Source organism: Pyrus communis, chromosome 15, assembly GCF_963583255.1.
Source record: "Pyrus communis chromosome 15, drPyrComm1.1, whole genome shotgun sequence".
NCBI classification, from domain to species: Eukaryota; Viridiplantae; Streptophyta; class Magnoliopsida; order Rosales; family Rosaceae; genus Pyrus; species Pyrus communis.
The window spans coordinates 3,167,142-3,192,447 of NC_084817.1; the positions used below are offsets into that span (position 1 = coordinate 3,167,142).

General features: G+C 37.8%; 1 protein-coding gene across 1 annotated transcript; it reads right to left on the reverse strand.

The window, feature by feature from the left end:
* Window positions 1-15,884: 15,884 nt before the first annotated feature.
* On the reverse strand, window positions 15,885-16,328 carry LOC137718113 (uncharacterized). The gene has a single exon (XM_068457618.1). The coding sequence runs from the start codon at window positions 16,326-16,328 to the stop codon at window positions 15,885-15,887; it is 444 nt and encodes a 147-aa protein (XP_068313719.1).
* Window positions 16,329-25,306: the final 8,978 nt, after the last annotated feature.

Below are 25,306 nucleotides of genomic sequence, written 5' to 3' on the forward strand. Positions count from 1 at the left end.
ACCTTCGTTAAGCTCTGAAATTTTTGTTAAATTACATAAGGCATACTTTGTCTCTAACATCAATAAGACTATCATGAAAGCATGGTCTCCATCAAGTAACGGACACCACCAGCCCTTTTAGGCCATAACTTCCAAACCCTGCATACAACAACATGTAAGATGTGAGTGTCAAGGAGAATGACTTCTAGTTCTCGTCAAACTTGTACCTTAGTTTTAAGTTATCAAGTTGAGAAGATTTCGAACTTAATTGGCTGGGATTGAGAGTCCTAACAAACATGCAAATTAATCAGATAACCTTATCATGTTTTGACAAGAGTCCATAATGGAATAGGACTATATTGAACCCTAGCAATCCGGGTATCAGTTGATAGGCCTGATACCTAGGATGGTTGGCTATATATTGGGACGTCCCTGCACTCACAGCGCCATCCTTTTTTCTGAGCAAACCCTATTCTAGCTGGATATAGCTGCTGAGTGTAGAAGACTCCTGATATCCCTTGCACTGATGTCGAGCACTTCTCCAGGTAAGTTATCCATTGTATTTACGTATGCATGTCATCGTGTATATGTGGTTCTATGCATGCAGTGTTTAAAACTCCAACACAACAAACTTCACCGTACAACTCAAGCTATCAACATCAAGAAGAAGGTCATAGAGGTTGCTGAAATAGTATGAACTGTCATGATGCGGCTGCCACCATCTTCACCACCCACAAAGAAGAACCTGAAGCTTTACTAGCTAAAATTTGACAAATGAGGAAATCACATAAGCAGAAACAAGCTCATTGAAACCCTATATGAATTCTTAACCCTCTTTTTTGTTAGAAGATTTCCCGATCTTCATTTTTGTTTTTCATTTAATTCGTGAATTTGTTTATTTATTTATTTATTTTCATCTTCATGTCTTTTTTGAAATTATTTTTGTTATTATTTTAGTGTCCAAGTAAGCAAATAATTGAGACCTATTATTGCCACATGTACATTTAACGGTAAAGTTATCTGGGACTTAATGGATGTGACATTGTCAAAGGTTAAGTACTTGTTTAGAGTGTTTAAAAAGGTAATTTGGAATGCAACTAAAAAGTTGAAAGGTTTTAGGTTCTTAATCCTTTTATTCTAATGTGGTCAATTTAATGACAAAATATAAATGTATATTATATATTATCATGTTAAGCGTGTATCGCAATTTCAATCTTATTCTGATGTGTTAAAGAAATATGTTATTATCACAAACCAGACTCGAGAAGGCACGACTAAAGCCCTTAAGTTTTACATGCAAAATCATATCATGTTGTCGTCCACATTTGGTGGCTTGACTTAGATTTATTTTAGATTTAATCTAGTATCAACGCCTATGTTTAGTGAACTTGTATAAGCTAAGACAAGATTTTTCAAAAGGGGCAATGATCCAATATAATATATATCATTATGCCTTACAAGTCTTATATTTAATTGTGTGACTCAAAAGGATTGGTTTAGGGTTGGCGGAGTTCTTGAAGGCCCAATTGACTGTTGTTGTTGGTTCTGCCCATCCCAGACTGAGAGGTGGGTGCCCCCAACCCCAGTACACATCAAGGTGGACGTTAATGAAATTGAGGTTCCACTATAAAATTAATTGGTAATATGGGGAGTAGTTCAAGATCATATAAACACATAGTAAACATCGTCCCTCACCGATGTGGGACAACTCTCAACACGTCCCCACACGTGTGGCGAATTTTCAAGCCTACATGTGGACAACAACTGAGTGACGTGGAGCGTGTGTGGCTGTTTGGCTTCACACGAGGACAACCCGTTCTAATACCATGATGAAATTGAGGTTTCACCATAAAACCAATTGGCAATATGGGGAGTAGCCCAAAACCATATAAGCACATAGCAAACCTAATCCCTTACCGATGTGGGACAACTCTCAACATACGTAGAATGTTCTTGGAATGAGATTTCTAAGCGTGGTGGTGCAGGCATCATTGCGAGGAATTTCCATGGTGATTTTGTTGCTGCGCGGGTTGCTCGTTTCGAGAACGTGTTCTCCCCGGATCATATCGAGGCATTGGCGATGAGGGAAGGTCTGTCATTGTGTGTTGAAATTGGCTATCAAAATTTCATTTTGGAAAGTGATTCCTTCCGGATTGTGACGGATTTACGTGAGCCTGCGGTTAATAGGTTCTCCATTGGTCCTGTTATCGAGGATGCTAAAGCTATTTCGTCTTCGATCAATGGAGGTTCTTGTGCCCATGTTCGATGACAAGCTACTGAAATGGCCCACCGACTCGCTAAGCTTGCCCTTCGTTGTGAGGTTCTCCGGTCTTGGGTCGAGGAATCTCCATATGTTAGCTGATTTTTTTGTGTTGGATTGCAATGGTTGATAGTTATTGTGAGCGGCTGTTTCTTTCTCCCTTCCCTCGTATGTAATGGTTGTTATCAGCCTTTTTTTGATCTAATGAAATGCTTTATCGTTGCTCTTCAAATTAAAATTAAAATTTTAAAAAAAAAACACATCTCTAATTATATCAAGAGCTTGTTTTGAAGTGTTTTTTTTTTTAACTGTTAAAAGCGTTTCTGATGAAAATGTTTGTGAACCAATATTTAATAAAAATGCAAGTGAATCCTAAAAAAAATATTTTCAAGTGTTTCTTACAAAAAACACTAATTATGTGCCAGCGCTTGAAGTGATTTTGAAACCTAAAAATATTTTCTTTAAAAGTGATTTAATTATTTTAAAAATACTTCAAAAGAGCCCGAAATCTTTGCCATAAAACAAGTGATTTTTGCCATGACACGAGAAAGAAGCAGAGATAGAAAAGAACATCGACGGCTACAGGCTATAGCACGATGTTTTCGGTCAGTGATGTGTTGAAGGTTTTGTTTTGCTGCCAACCTAGGAACTATGGTTAGGCCCTTGATATAGGAATTGGATCCCGATATTTTAGTCATTTATCGTGTATCGTGTAATCAGAAATCATTTGACTTTTTTTTATTTAAAATTAAACACAAATAACATCTGACGAAAACTGACCGCACAATGTATGGTGAACGGCTAGGATGGATCCCTGCAAAGTGAATTTGTAGAGGATCCTCTTCCCTTGATATAGAGGTGGACAAACAGCCCAAAATACAAGAAAACTCAACAAATGGAGATAGTATGTTTTAGAAAGTTTTATGAGTGGAATATTCTGGACGCAAACACAGTGAATAATGTCTTCCTCTTTAACTTAATGCATCTTTAATTTTAGGGTTAATCTCAGTTTACTATCATGAAATTTCTTGATTTTCAACATTTGATACATGAAGTATTTTTCATCCCAGTCTGGTACCTAAAGTTATAATTTTTGGACACTCTAATACATCCATTAAGTTTTCCGTTAAAACTTATATTAACTGATGACATGATGTTCACGTGGACAATAACTGATCGTGATCACCATGTCTCAATATGGGCCCACTTGAATATTAAAAAAGTAAAAAAAAAAAATTAAAATACAAAAACACAAAAAAAAAAAAAAAAAACCTACCCGTCTTCTACCTCCCCCTAACCTTCTCCCTCCCTTCTTTCCTCTGCAACCCGCACCCTCCTTTCTCTCCTCTACAACCACCACCCACCCTCTCTCCCTTCTCTCCTCTGCAACCCACACCACCCTCCCTTATCTCCTCTGCAACCTACACCCACCTCTCCTACCTCACCTCACCCCCACTTCCTCCATTCTTTCCTCTGCACCCAGCCAACGCTCTATACCCGACCCACCTCCACCCTCTTCACCTTCCTTCCCTTCTCTCTCCTCCATCCTTTTCACCTCCACCATTTGCAACCACGTGCCGTTATTGGAGTCCAATGCGGTGGCGACAGGGGCTAGGAATGCCAAGAATCGGTTAGGATTTGGGAGTTTATCCAAATTAGGGATTTGGGTCAACTAGGTTTTTGATAAATTTCAGAAATTGGATGGGTTTCTTGTTGAATTGGAATTCCTTTGGGTGGAATTTTGTTTTGCTGGGTGTGTGGGGATGGTGGGTATGGGTTGCAGAGGAGAGAAGGGAGGGTGGTGCAAGTTGCAGAAGAGAGAATGGAGGGAGAGGGACCAGAGGGTGCGGGGGAAGAGGTAGGAGACAGATGGGTTTTTCTTTTATTTTCTCTTTTTAAATTTTTAAATTTCGAATTTTTATTTTTTTAATATTCAAGTGGGCCCATATTAACATGTGGCGCCCAGTTATTGTCCACGTGAGCGCCACTGGGCACCACATCATCAATTAACAGAAGTTCTAACGGAAAACTTAACGGATGTATGAAAGTGTCCCAAAATTATAAATTTAGGTACCAGACTGGGACGAAAAAAACTTTATATACCAAATGTTGAAAACCAAGAAACTTTATAATAGTAAAATGAGATTAACCCTTAATTTTAACTTTCATTCCACTAGTTTAGATGAATTAGTTTATGTTATCCAATCATTTGTAAAAGAAAAAAATATTGTTCATGTTATGACTATGGTGCGCAAATACGAAAGTGGAGGGTTCTGCAATTCATAAAAACTCAAAGTTTCTCAATTTGGGAGCAGAATGGATTCAAAAATTTAAAAAGTATAAAACTAATTAAAAAAATGTCCACTTCTTATCTGTTAACGTTAGCATTAGCTGCCCAACCCAATGGAGTCTCCTAGTTTTTTTTGTTGAAAGGTAGAATTTATTCAATCAATACTAATTGATAAGTTTATATCCTTAGCAAGAATGTTGAAAAGAAAATCGGACCCATACAATCCCATATAAAGGTTCCCCCGTACAAATTGAATGAAAGCTGCCATGTATAGTCTCCTAGTTGGCTTTATATTAGGGCTTCATATGACCGTATAATTACCATGTATAGTCTTTTGTAAATTACACATATTTGCCTTCATAACGGGATTAGAATAATACGCAAAAATTCTCAAAATTTTAACATGATATCAGAGCGGGTTTTCAAATCTGTTGTCAAATTATTGGGTTCACTTATAAACATTACCAATGTAGCTCCACATCTGACCCATCCCAAAGTGGTCCTATGTGAGGGAGCGTGTTGAATAAAGTAAAAGGTTTCACATCGGCTATCTTACAAAACAAATCACAACGTATATCAAATGGTTCCACTTCTAATTGTATCAAGGCCTTCTGCATAGAAAAACCACACCTATTGATTGCAAAGGTGATTAAGTAGAGACAATATCGATGCTATTAGTTGTGTACCGTGACCGTCTCTCCGCACAATTGTCAATTTGTTCCCTAATCCCCTCCTCCCCGAGTCAAGGAGGTTCTTGTTCCTTGCATGGAGAAGGCATCCACTTGAATAAAAGGAGGGGAAGGATAAGCATCGTTTACATGTCCAATATCCTTTCGGAGTAATGACTTGAAGTGGACGTGCATCATCTTCATCTATTTGTACCAAAACAAGCAAAAAAACCACAGAAAATCACTCTCACTACTTGATGGACGGACAAAGACAGAGACAGTGAGAGAGAGCCAACTTGGTTTCCTTCCTTTTTATGATTTTCACAACCTCAAAAAAAAAAAATATATATATATATATATATATATGTAGTTATATTTTGAAGTTGAAGTTTCTGGTTGTGGTTTCTTTGTGGTAACCCTACATTGCTACTTGCAATGTGGGGCTAACATCTATGAGTATGAAATGAATTGTAAACTCAGTCGATATCTAAGTTTGAATTCTCATAAGAAGGGGTGGGCAGCAAAACCACCAAACCAAACCATAAATATCAATTAATGATAAAAAGTACATATTTTATGAACATTTAATTTGTTGGAAGCGTTCCAATTGAACCTTCCCGACCTAGGTTTAAATCTCATGATTCTGACTCATAAGCATAATACCATTTCAATTTACCCAAGAAATTCCACACAAGACACTTTAAAACGACTCAAAACCCACACGAACATGTGATGCAATGAGACATGATTAACACAACTTTTCTCCCTTTTCAATGAGTACTATGAAGTATTCTATTGTTGAATGTCAATTTATAAATTCCTGCTATTGTCAAATTCCAAGATTATTTCCTTCATTCAAACATAATGTTGTAGTAAATACGATTTCCAGTCCTTTCTATTTCACTGGTCCACCTCATAGTACCTCAAAAACTTAAATTGTCTGGACCTTGACCAGATCTCTTTTTCTTAAACGATCTGGATTTTGGAGTCTTTTAATTCTGAGAGAATCTCAAGCCGATTAACTTTAATCCGACTGCGCTGTGGGCATGTTATATAATAGTTCCAAACAATTAAACTGAAAATCACAATAGGGGACGTCGATAAACTCATCAGCTGAAGAATATCAATCATAAATATGTAATCACATGTTTCAATGCTCTTGATTATCCACTTACTGAGTGATTTTTTGGTGTGACAATTACAAATTCGCATAAGCTGTAACATACGAGTTTATCTATTGGTTTTACATACTAGGTTCACGACGTGATCTCAATGATCAGCAATGTGGTCCAAGAAAGTGAAGAATTTGGATTACGATGAGTAGATGAACCTCGTGAACCAAAAGCAGGCGTAGAAGCCGATTGTTCCGGTGACAACAAAGAATGCATAAGAAGCAATGAGCATGTACCCGAAGTATAAGAGGACCGAGACCAGCTTTGTGATTTCGAGCTTTGTGAAGAAGTAGAATGTGGCGTAGAGGAAGACGTAGAGAGCCGATGAGCCGGATGTGAGGTATGATCTCCACCACCGCAAGTAATCCTCGCTGCACAACGGGAAGTAGCAGAGGACGATGGTGATCTCAGCGCATGTGATGATGAGGATGATGAAGACCAAGAAGAGGAAACTAAACATGTAGTAGAACTGGTTCAGCCAAATCGAAGTGAGGATGAAGTATAGTTCGACGAAAACTGCTCCGAATGGGAGGATCCCTCCGATTAGAATTGAGAAAACTGGGTTCATGTACCAGGCCGGTTCTGGGATCTGTCTTGGGACTTTGTTTGTCTTTACTGGATCCTCAAGTGCTGGCTTCCTGAACCCAACATAGCCTCCCACAAATACGAGTGGGACTGAGATTCCGAACCAAAAAAAGACCAGGGTCAACATTGTGCCAAATGGCACAGCTCCAGATGCGTTCTGGTCCCAAATCAGAGTGTTCAAGACAATGAAAATGGAAGAGACAGTTGCTGGGAACATGACTGCAGTCCTGAATGCGATTTTCATCCATTCTGTACCCTGAAACGTCTTGTACAAGCGAACTGAGGTGTAACCGGCGAAGAGTCGCATGAAGACACAGAGCAAGAGCATTGTGGTCATGAGACCGCCCCGGTTAGATGGGGAGAGGAAGCCAAGAACAGCAAATATCATTGTCACCAGTTTCATTCCAAACAATTGAACGCCAGTTCCAACATATACACAGAGCAATTCAGAGTTATTTGGAGGCCTGAAGACATCCCCGTGGATAAGTTTCCATCCTGTTTCTTCTTGCACTTCTTCCTGGGTCTGAGGTTCATTATACTTGGAGATATCACGGTAGAGTGTTCTTAGCATAATCATCGCTACCATACCCCGAAAGGAAGAGGACAATCATCCATGAGTTGACAATTGAAAACCAACGGATTTCGTTACTCATCCGTAGATCAGCATCCCATCTAGAAGCCCACTTCACATCACTCTCCTAAACAGGTAGACATGAAAAGAAGTATCCGATGAGATGACTTGTTCATCACAAATGACAAAGTATGTTCAACACCATTACATCAGAAATATTAGGGCAATAGACATACGATAGTAGTTCATGACACAAATAAATGATGCTGTAATAAGTAAAGAGTAGACGGTAAATTATGAGTCATAATTCTCCTACGAAAAAATACCAAGTAAAATTTTAAATTATGGAGCTCACCTGGAATTCAACATCATAGGTAAATACGATTTCCTGCTTCTCGGCAACCTCTTGAGGAGAGTTAGAATTAACAACAGTGTGTTTCGAATGGGGGTTACAGGTAGTTCATGACATTCAACAGTCAAACAAACCATATTACCAACTGATAATTTAGAAAGAAGATTCAGCAAGAAGGAATCATGCAGGAGAAAAGGAACGCCCTGAAAAATACTGACCTGAATGGTTTAACCTCAAATCCCACAATTCTTGCTGTTCCAGTTCGCGGATCTTTATGGTACTTCACAGTAAATGCCAGATGGTTGTGGATGAAGTATTCCTCTTCTTTGCTCTGAGCACAATAACATACTGTAAGAACGAGAAAAACATAATCATCCCCGAACAAGAAAGGTATTTGGTGCCAACACCCTAAACCCTAAACCCTAAACAAATAATGGACATACCCCAGCATTATGGCCTTTGAACCCAACATGAAATCCAAGCTGATAAACAGTACGAGCTTTTTGATATAGCCTTTCAAAGGGAACGACTTGATAAAATATGAACTTGCTAAGGTTTCGTGGGTTCTAGTGTTGAAGCCATGAGAGAGAAGTGTTGAAGATGGTTTTGTATGACTTGATGAAACAATTACAAGATGAAACATATATATAGGGAAGAAAAAGGACATAAACCTAATTTTGCCTAACTTACCTAACTTGCTTGACTATGGTAACTTGCCTAACTTTGAACAAGAAAATTGACTAGCCTACCATTATTCCAACATGTTTATTTCATGCATTTTAATTGCTTAATACTCCCCCTCAAGGTGGAATGTGAATGTCAATCACACCCATCTTGCCAAGTAATGAGTGAAACATCCCTTGTCCAAGTGGCTTGGTAAATATATCAGCCAATTGTGCTCCAGTACGAACGTAGGCTGTCGTGATAACCCCTGATTGAATACGTTCACGAACAACATGACAATCGATTTCTATGTGTTTGGTACGCTCGTGGAACACAGGATTGGCTGCTATATGAAGAGCCGCTTGATTGTCACAATGCAGTTTTGCTGGCACATGATGATCAACTCGTAAGTCAGCTAACAAGTATTTCATCCATGTAAGCTCACACGTCGCAGAGGCCATGGCACGATACTCTGCTTCTGCTGAAGATCGAGAAACGGTGGTTTGTTTCTTAGTCTTCCAAGATACCAATGCTCCTCCAAGGAATATGCAATAACCCGTGACAGATCTCCTTGTAATTGAACATCGAGCCCAATCGGCATCACAATATCCAGCCAAGATTAGGTCCCCTTTTGAAGGAAATAGAAGTCCTTGTCCAGGTGCCCCTTTCAAGTATCGCAAGAGACGATGGACTGCATCTAAATGTGGTTTTCTTGGTTGTTGCATGTATTGGCTGAGTACATGAACTGCATATGAAATTTCCGGTCTAGTGATAGTAAGGTAAATAAGTTTACCAACAAGTCTCCTATACTTCGAGGCATCATGAAGAACTTGCCCTTCCGTTGGAGATAACTTCAAATTTTCTTCCATGGGAAATTTTGCAGGTTTGACACCCAGTAAGCCGGCTTCATCAAGAATGTCAAGCGTGTATTTCCGTTGTGAGATAGAAATACCTTGAGAAGACCTAGCCACCTCTACGCCGAGAAAGTATTTTAATGGTCCCAGATCCTTGATTCGAAACTGAGTGTGAAGAAATTGTTTGAGATCACGAATGGCCTCTTCATCATTGCCTGTGATGATCATGTCATCGATGTAGATTAGTATAGCTGTGAATGAGTGATCACGTACCTTGGTGAACAAGGAATAATCGGCCTTGGATTGTTGATACCCAGCTTGGTGTATAGCAGTGGAAAATTTGTGAAACCAGCTTCGAGAGGCTTGTTTAAGCCCATAAAGTGACTTGTTGAGTCGGCATACATTGTGCTCCCCCTGACGACGAAGACCAGGAGGCAGTTGCATATAGACTTCTTCCTTAAGATCTCCATGGAGGAAGGCATTTTGAACATCCATTTGGTGGAGAGACCAATGACGAACAGAAGCTACGGCCAAAAGACATCGGACGGTAATAAGTTTGGCAACTGGGGCGAAAGTCTCTTTGTAATCGATACCTTCACGTTGTGTAAAACCCTTGGCAACAAGGCGAGCTTTATAACGCTCGACAGACCCATCTGAATGATACTTGACCTTGTAAACCCATTTGCAACCAATAGCTCGATGCCCGGGAGGGAGACGAGTGAGAGTCCAAGTCCGATTTTGTTCCAAGGCTAGGAGTTCAGCTTGCATGGCGGCTTGCCATGCAGGATCATTATTAGCTTGCTCAAAGGTAGTGGGTTCAACAATGTTGGAAATAGCACAAGCAAAAGAACGGTGTGAAGAAGAAAGATGAGCATAAGAAACATAGTGAGATAAAGGGTAACGTGTACCTGACATGGAAGAGGAGGTGGCACTGGGAGCAAGAGAGTGTACATGATATAAATGATAGCCCTGAAGTCGTACGGAGGATTTTGGAGGACGGTTGGAGTGGCGAATGGCAAGGGGAAGAGGGGAGGGAGCAGGCTCGGTGATGAGAGGGTCCGAGGAAGGGTTGGTGGCATGGATAGGGGGTGTGACTTGTGGTGGGTCGTACGGTGGGTCGTGTGGTGTGTCGTGGGATGGAAGGGGGTTGGTAGTGGTGGTAGGGGCAGGTGAGTCAATGGTAGTATCAAGGGGAAGGGGGAGAACAACACTGTCAGGTTGGTGATCTGGGGGTTGGGAAAGAAAGGGAAAGGTGTCCTCATGAAAGATCACATCACGGGAGGTGGAGAATTTGTGGGTAGTGAGATCATAAACACGGTACCCCTTTTGACCAAGAGGATATCCAACAAATATGCATTTCCGAGCACGTTGATCAAACTTGTGTGTGGGAGTGAGATTTGTGGCATAGCATAAGCAACCAAACACACGCAAGTGATGAAAATCTGGAGGTGTACAATGTAAAAGCTCAAATGGGGTTTTGTGATGGAGGAGTGGTGTTGGTAAGCGATTGATTAAATAACATGCCGTTTGAACACTTTCCCCCCAAAAGATTAAAGGTAAATTGGCTTGAAAACGAAGTGCTCGCCCAACATTTAAAAGATGGCGATGTTTTCTTTCAACGACCCCATTTTGTTGGGGAGTAGAAGGACAAGAAGTGTGAAACACAATACCCTTGCTATCAAAAAAAGAACGTAAAGAAATGAATTCAGCCCCATTATCTGCCCTAATTGTCTTGATCATGCGATTGAATTGTGTTTGAACCCAAGCAATAAAAGAACGTAACAACCCTTGTGTTTCAGATTTTAAACGCATAAGATGGATCCAAGTAAATCGTGAATAATCATCAACAATAGTCAAAAAATATCTAGCCCCCGAATGAGAATTGACTCGATGGGGTCCCCAAATATCACAATGTATTAAATCAAAAGGTGCTTGAGATGAAATAAAGCTTGACGGAAAAGACAAACGAGTTTGTTTAGCAAGGGGACAAATGTCACACAAATGGCTAGAATCAAACATAATAGTTGGAACTTGCTTGGTCAAAAGTTGTAAGGGACCGGTGGAGGGATGTCCTAACCTTCGGTGCCAAAGGTTTGAATGACGATTGACATTGTGAGCTAAATGAGGGTTTTGTGTTGACGACAAGTAATAGAGCCCATTATATCGCTTGCCCAGGCCAATCGTCCTCCTCGTAGCCATGTCCTGTATCACACAAAAGGTAGGAAAGAAAATCACTATGCATTGTAGAGACTCAGTGAGTTTGCTAACAGATAACAAATAAACTTGAAAATTTGGAACATGTAACACATCATCAAGTTTAAGAAGAGGAGTTGCTTGGAAGGAACCAACAGATTCTATAATGGCTTTTCCCCCATTCGGCATTTGTACATAATCACACATAGATTTCTTGTGAAGCAAGTGAGGTGAAGGAGATATATGATCCGTTGCCCCACTATCAATGATCCAATATAGGTTTTTCTGTGGTAAGGCTCCTGACATTTTAGACAGAGGTGTAAGAGTACCTGTGGCATTTGCAAAATGGTGAGGATTACCATCCAAGTTGTTTTTCTTGAGCATGGCCATGATTTGGTTGTACTCTTCAGGAGTGAACTTGGGGCTGTCACCGTTGGTTTTATGATGATGCTGATCCGTGACTGTGGCGACTTCACTGCTAGTCTTTATTTGATTAGCCGCAGGTTTCTTCTTGTTAGGAGGAATCATCTTTTTGCCATGGTATTTGTGCCCCGGTGGAAAGCCATTGAGATAGAAACATCGATCTACGGTGTGATATTTTTTATCACAATAAAAGCATTTAATAGATGAGTTACCTCGTTGTGCAGCAGATTCCCTATGGCTTGTCAAATGCATCGCATGCAAACTGTTGTTATGACGAGTGAGAGATACCTCCACTTGTTTCTCTTGTTGTAAAACAAGAGAGTATGCCTTTCGAGTATCGGGAAGTGGCTGCATCAACAAGATTTGCCCACGTACTGCGGCATAGGACTCGTTTAATCTCATGAGAAACTGCATCACTCTTTCCTTTTCATCACGTTCATTGATCTTCTTCAAACCCTCACAAGTGCATGTTGAGGGCTCATGATAGGACGTCAATTCATCCCACAATGCCTTTAGTTTGGTGTAGTAGACTGAGATCGATTGTTGCTCCTGTCTGTGCTCAACAATTTCTCTCTTAATTTGGTAAACACGTGAATCGTTCCCTTGAGAGAAACGATCACGCAAGTCAGCCCACACATCTGCTGCTGAAGTGTAGTAGGAAACGCTGCTTGCGATGTCTTCATGTACAGAATTCAGGATCCATGCGAGAACCATGTCATTGCATCGTTGCCACAATGCAAATTGTTTATCTGTTTCAGCAGGTGGGTCAATGGTTCCATCGACCAAACCTAGCTTGTTATTGGCACTTAGACTGATGCGCATAGCACGGCTCCATGTGTTGTAGTTGTCTCCTTGAAGGGTTTTGGAGACCAAGATGTTCCCAGGTTGATCAGAGGGGTGTAATAAAAACGGGTTCGAGAGATCAGTAGCCATCTCTAATGGTTTTGTGTTGGTTCCTGAATCACTCATGATGACGATGTTGTTGGTTGTGGTGCGGAAGCGTTGAAGATAGGTGGAGTATTAAGAGTCACCAGAAACGGTGCTCTGATACCATGATAAAATATGAACTTGCTAAGGTTTCGTGGGTTCTAGTGTTGAAGCCATGAGAGAGAAGTGTTGAAGATGGTTTTGTATGACTTGATGAAACAATTACAAGATGAAACATATATATAGGGAAGAAAAAGGACATAAACCTAATTTTGCCTAACTTACCTAACTTGCTTGACTATGGTAACTTGCCTAACTTTGAACAAGAAAATTGACTAGCCTACCATTATTCCAACATGTTTATTTCATGCATTTTAATTGCTTAATACGACTAGAGGTACATTATCGAGGATCCTGTCATAGAAAAAAAGGTCTTAACAAGAGATGCGACTTCGTTTTAGTTCCTCTAATATACTAGGATAAATAATTTAAAGCGTCAGAAAAATACATGTTCACTCGATGAAGAGCTTGATGCCAAATTCCGACTCAATTTTAGCATACCGGGTGAAGAAACTTATGCTGTCAAAAACTAACGTTGGAGCCTCGGTTGGACAGTTGTGACATCAAACATCAAATCTTTAATTTTTTTCTAGTATTGATAATAAACATATTACACTAAAAATAAACGGTAAGGGCAAACACATTAATGCACAGAGAAATAAACCCTATTTAGATAATTATTAGCAACTGTTATATGTGTCTTATAATTTTTATCCAATTTAATTTTTCGGATAAGGACTTGGAGAAGCAGCCATGGAACTACTCTCTCTCTTTTTAAAACTTCATTGATAATTCAGCCTTTGTTAATCAAATTCAAAAACTGGTGGGGATCCAAATTTGTTCAACATAGGCTGTCAGTCTAAAGTTATTATAATTTAGTTGCAAATTGAAATACATATAAATCTGAACAATTTTTTAGATTGTATATATCTTGAATTTAGAAATTCGGACGGACCCTATTTCTTTTGTTGTATTGCTCTTAACGTAAATTCAATATGATATGAATGCAAACTAAAACTTATTTTACTATGCGGATTCAGTTGCTTTGATTGGTTACAAAATTATATAGAAATAGGTGTGATAAATTAAGGTAATGTGGAGTGAACTTTGAGTTTCATGGAGTAAAATGATGACTTTTGAGTTTCAGGAGGCAAAATGGGATCGAAATCGAGTTTCAGAAGGCAAAGTGAAATCAAAATGGAGCGAATTTGAGAGAAGAAACAGAAACATAGTAAAGTAGAGCGAATTTTGAGTTTCATTGAGTAAAGTGATGACTTTTGATTAACAGAAGGTAAAAAGAGATCAAAAATCGAGTTCTAAGGGGCATAACTAAAAATAAGCCTGTATAAAAACCCAACCAAACTTAGACATCACATCAGTAAGTGGCAGACTATGGGCATCTCGTAGGGATGGCAACAGGACGGATTGGGTTCGGATGTTGTGGATGTAAATTTCTTCCTCCTTGCTCTTAAACAAAATTGCACCTACAAAACAAATAACACCCTAAGTCAAGGCCAAGAGCCTCACCTGCCCATGATGAATGCGCGGAGGGGGGGGGTGGGGGGGGGGCTTTGGCCGAAGAACCTCCGATGCCAAAGTTAGAATTTTGAGGGAAAAATGTTTGGAGAATTTAGAGAGTTTAGCAAGAGAATTGGAATTGAGTTTTGGAGAGAATGAGAGGGCTTTTATAGAGGTGTGGCCGGCCACTTGGCTCTCTTTGTGGGCTAGGTTCTTGTGTTTAATTGGGCAATATTGAATAATTAACTAATTAATTAGCCAATTAATAGAATAATTGCCTAATTGATTAGCTAATTAGTATAATAAAAAGGGAAAGATTTGGGAGTTACCTTGTGGAAGGGATTTGATGAGAATGGATGAAATAAGTTTTGAATTGTTACCTATTTTGGGCACTTTTGTCTTGGTTGAGGGATGATTGTCCGTTGCTCGCGTGTAGGAATCCTGATGTGCCTCAAGAGTATTCTTGTCCTTTTTATCCAAAGATCCACATGTCACATTGTGATTATTTTTTGCTCCACAAATATGCCATTCCCATAACCAAACTCGATTATTTTTCCTGAACCCGAAACCGTAGAATCCCCGAATGGGGATTGCCCATAACCAAACGTGGCAGGTAACAGATTCCCCATCAGGTAAAGGTTTCCCCATGTAGTTAGGGATGGCAAAGGAGAAAACAAGAGGCTGCTGGCCGTATGACGCTGTCATTTTGTATTTTGTATGAGAATAAAAGAGGATTTCAAAATAACAATTAACAGGGACAAAATTTGCTGGAGACCTTTGGGTTTCAATGAAATAAGAGGAATTCATAAAAGAGGAACAAAGCACAACGTAACTACAAACAGACAACAAAGAGAAACAAGTATGAAGCAACAAGCTATGCAAAGAAATGGAACAAGAAATAATAGTTGGAAAGAGTAGCTTAAGTCATGATTCTCCTCCATCCCAACTAAGACAAAAAGCTCGAAAACAATTCAATTTTGGAAGGAAATTTATTCAGTTTCTCATGCAAATTGTCCTAGATTCCATCGTTTGATTGAAAGCATAGAAATTTTTGGAATAATGTTGTTGGAGACCTTTGAAGTCTGCACGCTCAAGACCTTTAAAGTCTCGTAGAATCCCTTAATTGATAAAGTTGCTAGAGAAAATAAATAAAAACATATAATAAATATTTTTATTTTTTACTAAAGAATGAAAACGGGACGGTTTCGGGTATGGGTACTGGGTAAATACCCTAATAATCAAAAGCGAACCCGAAACCGAATAATTTACCCGACGGTTACCTATAACCGCAAAATACCCGAAATTTTATCTTGAAACCAAACTGTTTAGATTGGTTATCTACGAAGATCAGATTTGAAGGGTTAAATTGTCATAGCCAGTGTTTCCTAGACTCCCCGTATTGAGGCGGCCTTAGTCCATTCCCCATAACCAGCCGCGCCCCACTTCCAGGTTCAAAGGAACCTTCATTGTTGGCATGGACGATCCTTGTGCATCTATAGCAAAAATCTTGAAACCGCTCGTATCGAAATTCAATGCACGAGTCCTTGTTGTCCTCCCGTGGGAGCCAGCATCCCGTCGTCAATGGGTTTTGGGTATTAACAGTGACCGTCACTCGTAAGAACCCACGCACCTTGGAGGTGTCTTCTAGCTCAACGAACTCACCAATCTCCTTAGCCAGGCGTCGAACATTAGTATCCGTACTCAGGTATAGCAAAACACCCCTTATTTGTACCCAGAAGGGGACCAGCTCCATCTGGATCTCCTCAAGTGCAAGCTCAGGCGGCCATCTCTTGACAGAAAAATTCTGCTTCATGACAGCCCAGGGAACTTGTTCAAGAATCTTTACTGCAGTGCTTTCATCTTGTGCCGTAATGATGAATGTGGTAGATGTTGTGACTTCACAGGGTTTGAATTAGGTGGGGAGTAAGCAGGGGTTGAGGTGGGAAGTAAACAGGGGGAGTAAAGTCTTCGAGAAAGGTAGCTGATGGGTTCAGGAGTTGACAGGGGAGTAGAGTTTCTACAGGAAAGGTTGGTCCATCTGGAAACCTCACAACGGAGGGAAAACACACTCACATCGGAGGGAATCGATTTGGTCTCAAATAGTGTGCATTTCAAACATGGCATAGCAAATATTTGACATGCCATCATTCATCAAGAATTTTGTCTACCCTATCTTGTGTGATTCGAGTAAAGAAAAATCCGTTTAAACACGAGAAATTATTTTCACACAATATTTTCCTTTTTAAGACACTCATAATAAATTTTAGGTGCGGATCAAATTTGGATTTTAAAAATCCACTTCCACTAGTTCCACACTAATTTTATAAGATGTCCCACTTCAAATATCATTTGTATTAAAAAAATACATCACATTGATCACAAACTTTCCGAAATTTGAAATTGATTTCTAGAATTTGGCGTTAAAATGTGTAACAGATGTATGAATCTTTGAAATTGTGAGCTCCATCGCCCATCAATTTTGTGCTATACTTGCAGTTAAATTCAACTCATCGCAATTTAGGTTCTCATCCCTCTTTTTTCAACTCCATTGATCGAAATCTTATTCCTTTTCAATTTTTCATCATGGTCCCTTGGTTTTAATAAATGTCATTAATTATTTCAATAATAAAATATTTTACATGTCAAGATAATTAAATTTTATTTCTAAATATATTCATTTAGTGTTAGAAACATTACATTTGATATATATATATATATATAGCTAAATTTTGCATCTTATATTTTTTATTTTTAATTTGTACCTATTTTAATTTGCAACCCTTTTTTTTAACTTGTACCAATTTTCTTTTTAGTTTTAGTTTGTATATAAAATGTACCCATTCTTTTTTTATATAAAACGTACCACCTTGTTTGTAAAAAATGTGACATCCCACATCGTCCAGGGGTGTGATCCTTATATGTATATTCTCATCTCTACCTAGAACGAAGCCTTTTGGGAGCTAACTGGCTTCGGGTTCCGTAGGAACTCCGAAGTTAAGCGAGAAGGGAGCTAGAGCAATCCCATGATGGGTGACCCACTGGGAAGTTGCTCGTGAGTTCCCAAAAACAAAATCGTGAGGGAATGGTAAGCCCAAAGCGGACAATATCGTGCTATGGTGGTGGAGCGGGCCCAGGAAGTGATCCGCCCCCGGCCGGGATGTGACAAAAAATGTACCAACTTTTTGTATGTAAAATGTACAGTATGTAAAAATGTCATTAATATAAGTAATGACAAATCATAGGTTTTATTTAAATATAATTTATCTTAATGACAAATCATGTCATTAAGATAAATTATACTTTTTTATATAAGTATAATTTATTTTCTAATATTTTTAATCCCACAAATCTTGGTTTTTATTTAAAATCTCATTAATATAAGTAACTATAAATATCAAATTTTAATTTAAAATTATAGTAACCTACATAGAAGGTCATTATTGCATTAATTTCAAGGACTTCAATAAAAAACTAAAAACCAACAAGCTTTCAATCAAAGAACATTGATAAATAGGGACCACATCCAAAGTCACCCTTAATTCAAATATTAATAAGTGTGGAATAGGCACTTAGTACTAAGGTCTAATGATATTACTCTTCACTTGTAACTTGTAAGTAAGAGATCTTAGGTTCGATTCTCGTCAAAGAAAAATTTGAATCATATTATTGCTAACCCATTATGAGGCTTAGCCCACTCCCCACTCTCTTAGTGCAGATAACATCATTTGTTAAAAAAAAAAAATATCGTGCATATGGTAAAAAATGGATAATCACAAATGGGTAAATAATTATATTTCACTATTGATTGGATTGGTTCCCCTTTAAAGAATTTGCTAATTTGCTAGGGATTCCTTTTTTCTAGCTTTCCTTTCCTTTTATGTTAATGTAACGACATGTCGTTTGTACTTTTTTGTCAACTATATATGTTACGTGAACCCATTGCATCATCCGCCTTTAGTGTGTACCTGAAATTTTGGTTTGAATATGGAAATAGGAAATATGAGTAGGAAACTTGATTTTTTAAAAAATTTATTCAATTTAATGAAAAAAAAACATGTAATATATGTATTATCGTGTTAAGCGTGTTTTGCAATTTGACACTTAAGCTGGCGTGTTAAAGAAACATGTTCTTATCACATACTTGACTCGAGAAGGCTCGACTAAAATCCTTAAGTATTTTCACGTAAAACCGTATCATGTTATCGTCCTCGTTTGGTGACTGGACTTAAATTGAATTATTCTTAGATTTAGTCTAGCATCAAGCGCCGTTGTTTAGTTAACTTGTGTACGCTAAGATAAGATTTTCCAAATTCGGCAATGATCCGATAGATTATGTCTTAAAGGTCTCATCTATAGTTGTGCGACTCAACATGATTGGAATTAAACACAACGCCAATGATATCAAGTCTTAAGCCATAAAACAAATGATTTTGCCATGACACGAAAAAGAAAGTAGAGATAAGAACACTGAGGGCTGAAACACTCTTGTGGGTCGGTGATGTGTCGAAAGATTGGTTTTGCTGCCAACGTATGAACTAGGGTTGGGCCTTTAGTTGGTGCCCAAGTTTTCTAGGCCTATTGATATGAGGTGGGCAAACAGCCCAAAATACAAGAAAACCCAACAAATGGTGAATAATGTTATCGTCGGCGCATGGCGTAAACAGTGAATAATGTCTTCCTCTTTAAACTAATGCCTCTTAATTTTAACTCTCATTACATGTAGTTTATATGAATTAATCATTTGTAAAATAAAAAATGTTGGTCATGTTCGGACTATGGTGCGCGAATACGAGAGTGGGGGGTTCTGCAATTTGTAAAAACTCAAAATTTCTTAATTTGCGAGCCTAATGGATTCAAAAATTAAAAAAATATAAAAGTAATTAAAAAATGTCCACTTCTTATCCGTTACCGTGAGTGTTAGCAACCCAGCCCAATTGAGTCTCCTAGTTTTTTTTGGTCGAAATGTAGAATTTATTCAATCAAGTTTAACTGATAAGTTTATATTTTTAGCAAGAATGTTGAAAAGAATATCGGGATCGATAGAATCCCATATAAAGGTTCCCCTACAAATTGAATGAAAGTTGTCATGTATAACTCATATCAAATGGTTCTACTTCTAATTGTACGAATGCATTTTGCATAGAAACCTCAAACTTAATAATTAAGTGTGGACAATATCGACGCTATTAGTGGTAGACCACGTCCTGCCTCTCTGAAACTTTAACATTATCATACCGTGCTTCAGAGGATTGGTTTCTCATGGGCATATAAGCTGCATAAATGTCAATTTGTTAAGGAGGTTGTTGTTCTTTACATGGAGAAGGCATCCACTTGAACAAAAGGAGGGGAAGGATAAACATCGTTTGCTTATCCAATATCCTTTCGGAGTAATGACTTGAAGTGGACGTGCATCATCTTCATCTACTTGTACCAAAACAAGCAAAAAAACCCACAGAAAATCACTCTCATTACTTGATGGATGGACAAAGAAAGAAAGTGAGAAAGAGCCAACTTGGTTTCCTTCCTTTTTAAGATTTGCACAACCTCATAAATATAGGTATATTTTGAAGTTGAATTTTCTGGTTGTGGTTTCTTTGTGGTAACCCTACATTGCCACTTGCATTATGTGGGGGTCGATCGATCTTCAGTTTAAGTGAGTATGAAATGAGTTGTAAATAGCGTATATATAAGTATGAAATAGAGAGTTGTAAACTCAGTCGATATTTAAGTTTGAATTCTCAGAATTAGGGGTTGGAGAAAAAAACTGCTCAATCAAGCTAACCACCAAACCAAAATGAGCATTTAATTTGTTGAGAACGGTTCAATTGAACCTTTCCAACCTAGGTTTAAATGACATGATTATGACTCATAAGCGTAATATCATTTTAAGTTACCAAAGAAATTCCACATAAGACACATTAAAACAACTCAAAACATGCACAAATATATGACGTGACGAGACCTGATTAACATAACTTTTTTCCTTTTTCGATGAGTAGTACTGATTATTCAATTGTTCTATTATGATTTTCATATCTGCCTACATATTGATCAACACATAATGGGCACAAACACAACACAAATATAAATAAGTAACACGAACACAACCCGATGATCACCCCTACATATGATTTCAGATTTCAGTTACTTAGGGTTTAGGACACGAGCCAAATTTCATACTCGCGATATAGTGTGTGTACGCGGGAGAGGGAGGGAGGGGAAGCAGAGGTGATATATGGGTAAGTGAATGTCGAGCTTTAAGGGCATAAAACCTGGACAGAATCTTCCAATGTGTAACCCAAACACCACCAATCAAACCCAAAACGTGCAAACTTATATTCTTCACCAAGGCATATATGGTCCCCCACATTGACCTATTTGCCAAGCAAAAAAGCACATCAGAGATCAAACCCCTCCTCCTCTCTATAAAGCTATATTGGCTTGGGACCCTCATATTTTCTTTCTTTCTTTCTATCATATATATATCATCACTTTGTGATGGTAGGCTCACGCCCATTACTAATTTCTACTTTAGAGGAGAGCCACGAGTTTACATCATGAACAAATGTACGTGTCTTAAACATGTGAATCAATATTGGAAATACTATGTGCACTGTTTGAGTTGTGTTAGAGTCAGTTGTATATTTATGTGTGTGATTGTTGGTGCGTTCACGATATGTAACTCATTCACTATCTTAAATAGTTTAAGTAATCGCATGTGAGCATTATACATACTTCAGTAAAATCCGACCCAAAAATCGTCAAAGCGACAACAACTCAGAAATCATTGAAGCGCCCAAGGATGTCAAAGAGGAAGGAGATGGAGACCTAGGCACAAGGTCAGGCGATAATCCTTCTCCATCCCCTCTGTTTTGGTCATGGCTGATGTCATATCCCTTGAGCACAAGGTCAGGCGGTAATCCTCAAATTTAGTGGTCAGGTTGGGTTAGGCAACTAAATTGCTCGAGTTTTGGGCGTGGGCTGGATCACTTATTTTTCCTTCTTTTGGGTGATTTTTGCCTAATTACCCTACTAATTGGGATGGGCTGAAAACGCTCTTTGGAAGAAGAATCAAGCTCACTCAATTTGGTAAGTGAGCTCGATTCTTCCTCATTCTTTTATTGAATTTTTTTTTTTTCATCTAAAAGAAGAAATGTTTTGATATGAAGATATTAAAGGATAAAGTAGCAAAGTAGTTGAGGAAAGGTAGAATGATGAATTGCAGCTGTAAAGATGTGAGAGAAATGGGGGGACTTGTACTCTGAAAGGTTCCCTTTGCCCAAGAAAATAAGCATACATTTAAGGGGATTGATTACACTTTGTACAAAACCCAGAGGCCCTATGGCTCAAGGGACCAATAGTAGCTCTGCTAACTATTAAAATTATTGGACCAATTGATATTAAGTTGACAGGGAAATCATGGTTCAACTTCACCAACACACATATATCTCACTTGTCCTGCATAGTTGCTTGTCATTTCTTTCTTCAATAAATATTTGGTTACTCCAAGAATGAGTAAGAGTTTCAACTTAAAATTGTTCGTTGTCGGTTCATAAGGGTTCATATTTATGGTCTTCGTATTTATGATCATAATTATTCATATTATAAATCACTATGTGAAGATTGCTTCTGAAAAAAATCAATTAAAACTAATGTCGTTTCGTCATCAAGGTGTATAAAACCAAATGAACGGAATTAGTAAATGCATTATGAACTGTCTCTATGTATTTGCTACAAAATAGATTGACTAAACGACCCTAATCTTAATTGATATTTTGCATGGATGATCTTTATGAAATGATTCATAATATGAACGGTTTTGATCATATGCACAAAACTTTATTATTCGAACACGAAAAGTTTTGAATAGAACTTCTTACTCATCATTGAGTAGCCAAACATTGTTCTTCTCTCTACAAGGAGAAATTTGTATACAGAACAAATTTACTGCTATTGTGGCGCTCTAACTAAGTAATGTAGAATATTATTAAAAAAATTCACCACATAATATTGCATTATCAAATTCAAACACTACTAACAGTAAAGTCATTCATATTACATGTGAAGCCGACATTCCCCCTAATTTAGATTCAAAACCTAATTAAGTTCACTTACGAAGTAGTTTCTTGGTTGGTTTTGTCAAAGTTTATACTTTCATTTTCTAGTTTAATTACCTTGTACTAACTGATATATACTGTTAAAATAATCAGGACTATGTTGAATTAGCGTCCGACAACCATCGAATTAATTAATTATCACATACGTTTCATGCATGTAAGAGGTTTCTCTAATGGATCCAGCTTCTTTGTCCTCCTAATTCCCACACACTCTCATCCCCTCCTATTTTGTGCGATCACGATTAAGCAACTTCAACATTTTATATTGATTTTTTTTATAGAGATAATAAGACAAAAAACAATAGTGATATAAAATGTTGACATGGCTTAACCGTGACCGTACAAATAGGAGGGGATGAGAGTGTATGAGAACTGAGAGGGCAGAGAAGTCAGGTCCTTCTCTAATTGACTATAATAGTCTAATATAATGGAGGTTACGCAATTCAACTGCTCCTTAAACCTTTGAGTGCCAAACTTCGCGGGACAGCCCAAGCGAAGATTTTCGATCCGAATCTTCGCATCCACTTTCTCTTAAGGGATGAACTATGCTTTTGCTATTGCAAGAATATAGCGATCAAAGAGACCTATCGCTCAACTGCTTCGCATATTACTCACGAAAGCCGTATTGCTTGAAGGGGGCATTTTGTAGTTGTCTGTAATGGTCGAATATAGTGGAAGTTAGGCAATTCAAGTAATATGTTTTTTACTCGTTAAATTAACTACTGCCTACTCTACTGGCCCTTGACTTGAAGCAAAGTACATAAGCGGCTTTTTAATATTCACTGGTAAATAATAAACACCATAATCATTTATCTGCTTGATCTTGATTATTGAATATTTAGTCGTATATTCAGTCATACATTCATGCGAAAACATAATAAATTATTTGAGTATGAACTAGAATCATTTAACGAGTATGAACCAAACTCTGGAGTTTAAGTACTGGTTTGGTACTGATGTGTTTTTATAGAAAGTGGGTATAAAAAAAAAACTGAACTAAAAAAGGTATTTGGTAAATACTTAAAAACAACTTATTTTTACAGCTTTTGGGTGAAAATAAACTGAAAACATAAAGTAGCAAAAATGAGTTTATTCTTACAACACAGCAGAAGAAGTTTTTTTTTAAAGCATATCAATACTAAATCAGCCCGATTTAAAAATCAAAAGAGTGGACGGTCAAATTTCCACGTTTGCCAAAATGAACCATTGCCTAGGATCCTAAATGTCACACACGGACTGCCATGTGCATGAAGTTTGAAGCTTAAAACCGAAGCTATAAGGCTGTATTATTAAAAGAAAAAAAAAATTAAAATTAAACGAAGGAAAAGGAAAAGTTAGGTGTTTGAAATTTGGTTTGTTTGACCAATTGTTTGCATGTTGTCTGTGAATTTACTGCTTAAAATATATCAGGTTCATGCCATGGATAATAATAAATGTGAATAGGTTATAGTCGGTGAATTAACTTGGATTCGTATTGTCATATACATTTTGGATTTTTGTGTTTGGAGTCCAAATCTAGCCAACTCAGTTTCAATCCTACAATATTTGTTGACTCATTTTACTGGCACATTCCATAGTATCTAAAAAACTTAAAATGTACAGATATCTTTCTCTCTTTTAAACAACCTAGATTTTGGAGTCTTTTATCCTGACAGGATCTCAATCCGATTAACTTTAATCTGCTTGCATTGTAGGTAGATTATATAATGGTTTTCATTATATAATCTCATCAGCTGAAGAATTGATCATAAATATGTAATCACTTGTTTTACTTAATCAATGCTCTTTATTATCTACTTAATGAGTGCTTTTTTAGTGTAACAATTACAAATTCGCTTAAGTTGCAAGATGCGAGCTTATGTATTGATCTTACATTCTAGGTTTATGAATTATGAGTCATGACATGATCTCAGTGATGTAGTTCAAGAGAGTGAACTAATGAATTATGATTACGATAAATTTTATTTTGGTATTCTCTATTGTAATGAGAGTATAATTTTGATTATCTTACAAAAAAAGTTTAAACTAGCAAATCCATATTACTCTCGAAGAAAAACTTCTAGACCGGGATAAATTTTGCCAAACAGACGTATTCTCTTCCTTTCAAATTTTCTTTTTTTAGTATTCTTTTATTTGAATAGTTACGATTATATCGCGTTAATGCGAATGTTATATAGCGTCATCATATTTGTGTTACAATTTACTCTATAAAGAGAAGAACATGAAGAAAGTTTAAAGCGAAGAAAATATGAGGAAGAAAATCCTACTCGAACGATGATAATTTACTTTGTATTGTCAATAAAAAATTATAATATTAATATATCCGTATCATATAATTTGTTTTCGAAGACGAACAATCCTTATCGAATTCTCATACTTAAGTTAAATATAGACTTTGGCGTCCAAAGTCAAAAGTTCCTCGTCTTAGCTACGCGTCAAAAGCCAGGAACATCCACCCGGCACAAGGACCCCACCAACCCCGCCCACTCTCCCTCGCCGGCGCGTAACTCAAGATCTCCCGCGAAGCAAAGACGACGAGAAGGGAAGGGACACGTCGGGCATAAATGACAAAATACCAAGGGTAAAATCGTCCATGAAAGGGTGGCGTGCATTAACGGCATAAAAGCTTCTTAAAAGTCCTTTGAGATACTCTGTTAACACAGTCCCCTACTCT